General features: G+C 43.9%; 1 protein-coding gene across 2 annotated transcripts in view; it reads right to left on the reverse strand.

Moving 5' to 3' along the window:
• Positions 1-6,898, reverse strand: part of TMEM123 (transmembrane protein 123) — a 31,583-nt gene extending 24,685 nt beyond the window's left edge. Inside the window, exon 1 of one of the 2 annotated variants that reach the window (XM_030560429.1) lies at positions 6,441-6,898. In XM_030560429.1, coding sequence (XP_030416289.1) covers positions 6,441-6,525 — 85 coding nt within the window. In that variant the 5' untranslated portion in view covers positions 6,526-6,898. The remainder of the gene's footprint in view (positions 1-6,440) is intronic. The other variant, XM_030560419.1, reaches the window with a different exon arrangement.
• Positions 6,899-8,396: the final 1,498 nt, after the last annotated feature.

The raw sequence follows: 8,396 nt of genomic DNA on the forward strand, positions 1-8,396 counted from the left end.
TGAGTGAATCGATGAAATTGTGTGATACTGTATATATAGAAAGTGGAAACCTTAATGTGTGTTAAACCTATGCATAACTAGAGGGTTGTGCACTTTGTTGCATCTGTAAGCTAAGCTCACAGCACACACCTGGCTCCTTGCATTCTTCCATCCCCACCAGAACCTCCCTGTGTGTCAATCTGACATCCCCCTCTATTTCAGGAACTCCCTGTAACCCTAACACCCCTCCCTTATACAGCAGAATCTTAGAGTTACAAACACCAGAGTTTCAAAATGACCAAGCAACAACCATCCACCTCATTTGGAACTGGAAGTACATAAAGCAGAAACACACACAGCAAATACAGTACTTTGTTAAACATAAACTACTAAAAAACAAAGGGAAAGTTTTAAAAAAGATTTGATAGGTAAGGAAACAGTTTCTGAGTTTGTTTAATTTAAATTAAGACAGTTAAAATCAGCATTTTTCTTCTGTAAAGTTTCAAAGGGGCATTAAGTCAATGTTCAGCTGTAAACTTCTGAAAGAACAACCATAACATTTTGTTCAGTTACAAACATTTCAGAGTTATGAACAACCTCCATTCCTGAAGTTTTTGTAACTCTGAGGTTCTACTGTACCACAGGTTCTGGTAGATAGACAGACAAAATGCAACGGAATTGCTTTGCTGGGCCCAAAAGGTCACAGATACGCAGTTCTGCCATTTGCATAAAACGAAGAAGAGCAAAATTTACAAATGTATTTTATTTTGGATATTGAAGAAGGCCCTGATCCTAAACTGTGACAGCCGCTATCTTGGCTGACACATGGGGATTGAACCCAGGACTTCCAGAGTTACAAGCATGAGCTACTCAAACTAAGGCCTGGTCTACACCGCATGGGGTGGGCTGGGGTGGGGTGGGGTGTCGATCTAAGTTATGCAACTTCAGCTACGTGAATAACCTAGCTGAAGTTGACGTACTTAGATTGACTTACTGTGGTGTCTTCACCATGGTGACTCGACTGCTGCCGCTCCCCTGTCAACTCTGCCTGCCTCTCTCGTGGTGGTGGAGTACAGGAGTTGATGGGAGAGTGCTTGGGGGTGGATTTATCGTGTCTGGACTAGACATGATAAATTGACCCCTGCTGGATCGATCGCTGCCCGCCGATCTGGCGGGTAGTGTAGACATACCTTGAGAGTGAGCTAAAGCTATGCAGTTGAGGCTATAATAGACTCCTTTCCACTGCAGATCACTCACCAGCACTTTATGATTGAAGTTATGATTGAAACGACTACTGAAGGACTACTCCTGCGCTTAAAGTTAAGCATATGTGGATGTATTTGTAGGATCAGGGCGAGAATCTGTCAGAGTAATCCAAGTGTTGTATAGAGCTGGTGCTATATATAATCTCACATTATGGGTAGTGAGGATGAAGTTAGCTTTCATCAGAATTCTAATCTAACTTTACCAAAACTAAAGCAATTGGTAGGAGAGACAACAGATAAGGTAGGCGAGGTTCAGCCCTGAGTCACTCAACTTCTACCAACATAACTCAGAATGCAAGGACATTGGTGCTCCAAAGTCTAACCAGAACAACTTCTGATACTGTGACATCATGTAACAGGAACAAAAGATATATTAGAATTGGAAAAGGTACAGAGAAGGACAACAAAAATGATGAGGAGTATGGAACAGCTTCTGTACGAAAAGAGATTGAAAAGACTGGGACTTTTCAGCTTGAAAAAAAGAGGACTAAGAGACGAAGTCTATAAAATCTTCACTGGTGTGGAAGCGAGTAATGAAGTGCTATTCACTCCTTCCCCTAACATAAGAACCAGAGGACACCCAATGAAATTAATAGGCAACAGGTTTTAAAAAAAAAACTAAAAAAAGTACTTCACACAACACACAGTCAACCTGTGGAACTTGTTGCCAAGGAATGTTGTGAAGGACAAAACTATAACAAGGTTCAAAAGAGAAATAGATGAGTTCATGGAGGATAGGTCCATCAATGGTTATTAGTCAAGAAGGTCAGGGATGCAACTCCATGTGCTGGGTGTCCCTAGCCTCTGTTTACCAGAAGCTGGGAGTAGATAACAGGGGATGGATCACTAGGTAATTGCCCTGTTGTGTTCATTCCCTCTGAAGCACCTGGCACTAGCTACTGTCAGAAGACAATATACTGGGATAGCTGGACCATTGGTCTGACTCAGTATGACTGCTCTTATGTATAAAAACATTGGGGGGTGCGGGGACACCTCTTTCTCACTCCCATGTAGAGATAAAGAAAGAAAAGGTGGTTGTGACCACCCTGGGGCCCTGTGCTGCCAAGCTGAGAATCCATGATCACAGGAGCCATTATAGGGCTTGGTACCAGCAACTCACGAGCAAGTGCACATGTCCAGATGTCAAGCACAGCATTGTACAGTAGGGGTATGCGGCTGGTATTGCCAGTGTTGAACATTTACAATGTGTCAACGTCCAGTTTTCTATCTTTGGATGTACGGTGGATGAGGACACAAACACACAGTAGAGTTATGTCTGATATAACTTAACTCTGCATTTCCATTTTTTTGTTTTTAAATGTAACCATACCTGTGTGAAATCCCAGAGATTCATTCATGAATTGATTTCTTTTTATTTTTAAATCATAATTTTCTAATAAAGTTTTTCCCTTAAATATTTAATGCATATTCATAACTTAGTAGCAAATTAAAAAAAACCCCACTATCAACTTGAAATTACAATTGTCTGAAAATTTTGTATCCACTATAGTTACATCTATTTCTCTCTATTTTCTCCTACCTCATTTACTTTGTGTATTTGACAGCATTTTGAGTACAGTCAGTTTCACACTTTCCAGTGTAATGTTAATTAGTGAATCATTTTCATCCTTGATGAAATAGACAAACATCAACATGGGAGCAGAAAAACTCTCAACATTTTTTAACAGAATTTAGTTTTTTAAAAAGTCAGAACATAATATTTAAGGGGTACTCTAGTAGCAGCTGGACACGTTTTCAAATTACTTAATATAAAATAACCCTTTAAACTGAGAGTGTCCCTTTAATGAAGTTGTCTTGGAACAGAACTTGTAATTTCATCACTATATCATATTAACAGCCTGATCCAAAGCCCCCTGAAGTCATCTGAATCTTTCCAATGTCTTTGGATCAAGCACAGCTAATAAATATCACATTTCTCAAAAAAGAAAATGCTACTTTATAGTGCCTGGAAAATACAGATAATAAAAATAGAATTATCTTCTTACAACATTTAACCAATATTTGCCAGTCAGCTTGCTTACCCGGGTCTTGTATTGGTTTACAAAGACAAATCATGCTGTTCCTTATGTAAAACAGAACCTCCTGCAGTGTTTCATTGTATGACAGGGTCATAATGTATTAAACAAGACAACAGACAGGATACAGCATATGTTCCTTCAAAAAGAGCATTTTTTTATTCAAGGGAGAGTTGTTTTCTACTGAAACAGAGACTTTAAAGCCTGTCACGTTCTTCACCTGCTTTTTAAATTCTATTTTTCACTGCAGTTTCACCAAAGTAAACTCAGTGTAAAAACTTTTACTAACTCTGTATCTGTAACATGAGAAACAACTCAGGATTGCTAAACCCAGTGACATTTCACTTTAGTTCCTGATATCAGGTTGCTTTTTTGCAGATTATTTTGATTACTTATTTAAAGAAAAATTGTTGTGTTTGTGTGGGACTCCTTGAAAGCAATTTTTCTGGCATTCTGTCTAGCTTTTTACAGACATCCTTGCGGTTTGAGTGTTTTCAGAGGGTTATCAGTGCGGACTGAATCTGGTACCTTCACCACTTGAGTTAAAGAACTCATCTGATGTGAGAAAGCAGCAATCTGTATTCTTGAGGGATCAGGCACCAAAAGGAAACATTATCATAAGCACCAGATCCGTGCATGACAAAAAGGGGCCCTTCCTTGCATTAAAGAGTAATCCCACAACTGCAGAGAGAGCAGCAGATACCAGTCTTGCCATAAATGCCTTAAGGCATTTGCTGACCTTCAACTGGGATCAAGAAAACTATTTCCCTCCTCCCCCAATTTATGACACTATACTACACAACTGGCCAGGAGTATTATGGCTGCCTCCTCTCCTTTCTCTGACATCTAGTGTAGGCCCCTAGGATAGTTCACTAGAAGGGCCTTGATCTATGTGCCTTGTTTCATTGTTCCTGTTGCTTCTGTCAGCTATGGTTTTGGTTATACTGATCCCATATATAAATATCTTCTCTCCCTAATTTTGTATCCAGACATATTAGTATTTTCTTTGTTGAAGGGAAGAGGGGATAGTGGAATTCAAAGTTGAACAAGAAAAAAAATCTAGGTTAGTTGTTTCCTTTTCTGCTTTCTTGCAATGGACAAGAAGGTTTATGTTTTGTTTTGTTTTTAAAGGAAAAAAAAGGGGGGGGTTCTACTTGTTTTTTCATTTTAGAAGTATCAAGAATGTCAAGTCTTGTCTTCCCTAGTTTCTTGGAGGTCTCCTTTAGAGGAATCAGAGTTATGCATTGGGAGCTTTCAGCTATAAATTGAAGGGGTTAGGAATTGATTCTTTAACAAACGATTGGAAAAGAAAGGTCTATTTTGTTAGACATTTGAATCAAATGCATCTTAATAGAAACCAAAAAGAAAAAGTTTTAAATACTGTAATTAAGAGGGGAAGTGATTTTTAATTCAGTCATGTTTCACTTCCTTGGTATCTGTGAAATCAAAGCCTACTAGTCATCAATAGGGTCCTCCAAGAAAAACTGGGAAGATTTGACCTTAATTTCCATTGTAAAGAAAGCAGCAAACTTTTTTTTTTTTTTTTTTTTTTTTTTTAAAGAAGCACACACTTTGGGCCTTTTTATACATCAAAAACAATTTTCTTTTCCTTCACAAGCCACCTTTACAACAGATGGCTATTCTCTCCAATATAATCATTTTTTGGTCTGGTTTTCTGGGATTTTGCTTCTTCACTAACCAAATGGCTAACTGTGTCAAGTATCAGAGGGATAGCCGTGTTAGTCTGGATCTGTAAAAGCTTTCGCTCATGCTCCAATACGTCCGTTACTCTATAAAGTGCCACAGGACTCTCTGCTGCTTTTACAAATGGCTAATAACATTTTATTTCAATTTCAATTCCTGCCCTAGATAAACATGTCAAATTATGAGATTATTTCTGCAATCTTAGTGCCATAGTTCAGATTTTATTAGGAAAAGAGCTTACAATGTAACCAAACAGGAAACATGACAAACCAAAGGTAAACTGCGTGTTTGAAATGAGGGTCATTTTGGAAGCGTGCACAACAGATTCTCAGACTCTGTACTTGGCAAACCTAGTCCACTCCCTACATCCCTCCCTAAGGGAGTAAAACTTATACTGGGACATAGCTTGGCACGTCATCACTTACAGGTTGGATAAGATGTACACAATTGAGCCAATAAATATGATACCATCACCCAGTAAATGCAGATCACAAACCTTTCTGCACACTGTAAAACTGTAATCCTGATTGCAAAGTGTGATTCAGACATAAAGTAGCCATCTACGCATTAGATTAGATTCAGGGGGGTCTCAAACTTTTTTTTAAACTGATGACCCCTTTCACATCACAAGCTTCTGAGTGCGATCCCCAAAATAAATTAAACACCCTTTAAATATAAGTAACATTATTATAAATGGAGGCAAGCAGGGTTTGACGTGGAGGTTGACAGCTCACAGCCCCCCATTAATGACCTCATGACCCCCGAGGGGTCCTGACCCTCCAGTTTGAGAACTCCTGGATTAGATCATCCTAGAATGGTGAAAAGAATCTTTTGCAAGTGTCTTTGAAAAGCACAACACATTTCTGCTAGACCTGTATTTGACCTCTTTTCTTAAAAAGCCCTAGTGCAAAACAAACTAAGAAGATGACTGCTCTAGTTTAGAGACTAACACCCCGATTAGTATCCCTGAGGTAGGAAATATGCTTTTATAAGCCTGCATGACCAGCAGCCCCCAGCCCTCTCAAGAAAGCTGGATTTACATCTCACCAAGCTATGGAATTAAAAGACAGTTCTTAACTGGGACCTCAGTACAGGGATACCTGAACAGCAGCGTGGCAATCGCGCCTGGGTAACAAGCTAGATTTCTTAGCAACTGGCCCCTGGCACCTCTGACACAGTTTAGGGAAGCATCAAGCCGGTCCCTGGTATAAAAAAGGTTGAGAAACACTGAGCTAGGTGACCTAAGACCACTTCCAATGTCTGGGCAGCCCAGACAAGGAGCACTGGCCAGTCCGCTAGGTCTCCCCGGTGCTTTGCTCTGCCAGGGGCCCTTCACCCACGCGGGAGGGGAGCGCCGATCAGGGGCCGGTCCTGGTCGCCACATGGGGCAAGGCGCAGGCAGACGGGGCAAAGCCTCCTCTGGGCGCACCATTGCCCACGGCTCTGAGTCACTTACCGGACGCGGAGAGGCAGAAGGCGGCGAGCAGCAGCAGCAGCGCCGCAGCGTGCAAGGGGCTGGCAGCCCCAGCGGAGAGTCTCATGGTCCCGGGAGGAAGGGGTAGGACTTGCCCCGTGCCTAGCCCGAGACACCCCAGGGCAGGACGCGAGGGTTGAGCGGTGCTGCGGCTCCCTAGACACGGACCGGCTGCGCCCTCCCCAGCTCCGCGCCTCTCTGGGGCGGCCAGGCGGAGAGCAGGGCGCCGGGGCAGGGAGCTCACGTGGTGGAGGGGCGCAGCGCGGCTGGGCGGAGCAGACTGTAGCGGCGGCTTCCTTTGTGGCGGGGGAGGAGAAGCTGCTCCGCCCGAGCGACTCCCTCCCAGCCGGGCCGTCCTCACCCACGGGCCGCTGCGCGCTGTCCCGGCTCCTCCCCGCTCCCCTGCAGAGTGCAGCCGGCCCGGCCCTGCACTCACCGCGTGGGAAGTGGTGCGACCAGGCCCCAGCCTGCTCCGCTCCCAGCCGCGCCCCCCGAGCCTGGGAGCCGGGGAAGCGGAGCAGGCTGGGGCTGGGCCCGGGTCACTCCACTGCCCGCAGGAAGTTGCCAGAGCCGCGTCCCCCCCTCGTCCTCCGCAGAGGCCTGGGACCACCCCTCCTCTCTCCCGTGGAGGCCTGGGGTGGGGCCCCGCCTAGCTCCCCCATGGAGGCTTGGGTCCAGCCCCCGCTCCCGCCTTCCTGGGTCTGGGGCCAGCGATCCCCCAACTCTCCCCTGTGGAGGCCTGGGGCCCCGTACAGTCCCTCCACGGGGGGGGCTGCATAGGGCACCAGAAATAGCGAGGGACAGCCCTGCCTATCATATATGGAAAGCTTAAGTTTCACAACAACCATGTGTTGGAGACAAGGGGTCACTCGCCTAATTCTGAGATGGGATGCAGCAACTCTTTTATAGCACAACAGTTAAGGGTGGGAAATGATGAAGAATACATTGTCTAATTGCAACTGCAGGAACACTTAAATTAAAATGTAATTAGCTGATTTGGAACCTGGCTAGATCACTGGAGTTAAAAAATGCCTACTTTTCAAAATTCACGATGGGACCCTTACTGATCACACAGGTGTCAGTTTTACCTCTCATTTTACAATTGATAGATTTAGCAGCAAACTGCCCCTGACAGACACATTGTGGGGCACAGTTCCATATTTACCCAGAGGGGTGAAATTCTTCATACAAATGGTATTTTCTACAGTGCTTGGAGACGGCCTGTCTTAAGTATTGACTGAATCAGCGATAGCTTCTGAGATCTGACAGGTTCACAATACAATGCAGGATGCTACTATCGTTTCATTATCTGTTTTTTTACAAGAGGTCATTAAAACTGAGACTAATATGATCCTTCTTGGGAAATACTTACTGTTATATAGACAGTATAGAGAGATCTGATAGCAATGGAAATATTAAAAATGATTAAACTGCTCAGTTTTGAACTGTCAAAGTAAAATAAATCAAGTCAAAACAGCCCATTTATTACTGTAGTGTTCTGAAATAAGCATAAGAATAGTTTTTTCAAGATGGAGATGCATATTTTCAGGTAAAAGCAGCAAAGAGTCCTGTGGCACCTTATAGACCAGTGGTCCCCAACCTTTTCGTCTGGCGGGTGCCAGACGAAGGACCACTGTGGTGGTGGAGCACCTGCTGAAATGCTGTCGAATTTTGGCAGCGATGCCTCTCGATGACGCTGCTGTGCTGTCGACAAGCGACGTCATTGAGAGGCATCGCCGCTGAAATTCGGGAGCGACGCCTCTCGATGATGTCACTTGTCGATGGCAAGTGGCGTCATCGAGAGGCGTCCCCGCTGAAATGCCGCTGAAATTCAGTGGCATTTTGACGGGTGGTCTCCCAGGGTCCAGGACACAGACACATTAAGATGCCCCCGCGGGCACCATGTTGGGGACCACTGTTATAGACTAACGGACATAT

The sequence above is a fragment of the Gopherus evgoodei genome, chromosome 1, assembly GCF_007399415.2.
Source record: "Gopherus evgoodei ecotype Sinaloan lineage chromosome 1, rGopEvg1_v1.p, whole genome shotgun sequence".
Taxonomy (NCBI): Eukaryota; Metazoa; Chordata; order Testudines; family Testudinidae; genus Gopherus; species Gopherus evgoodei.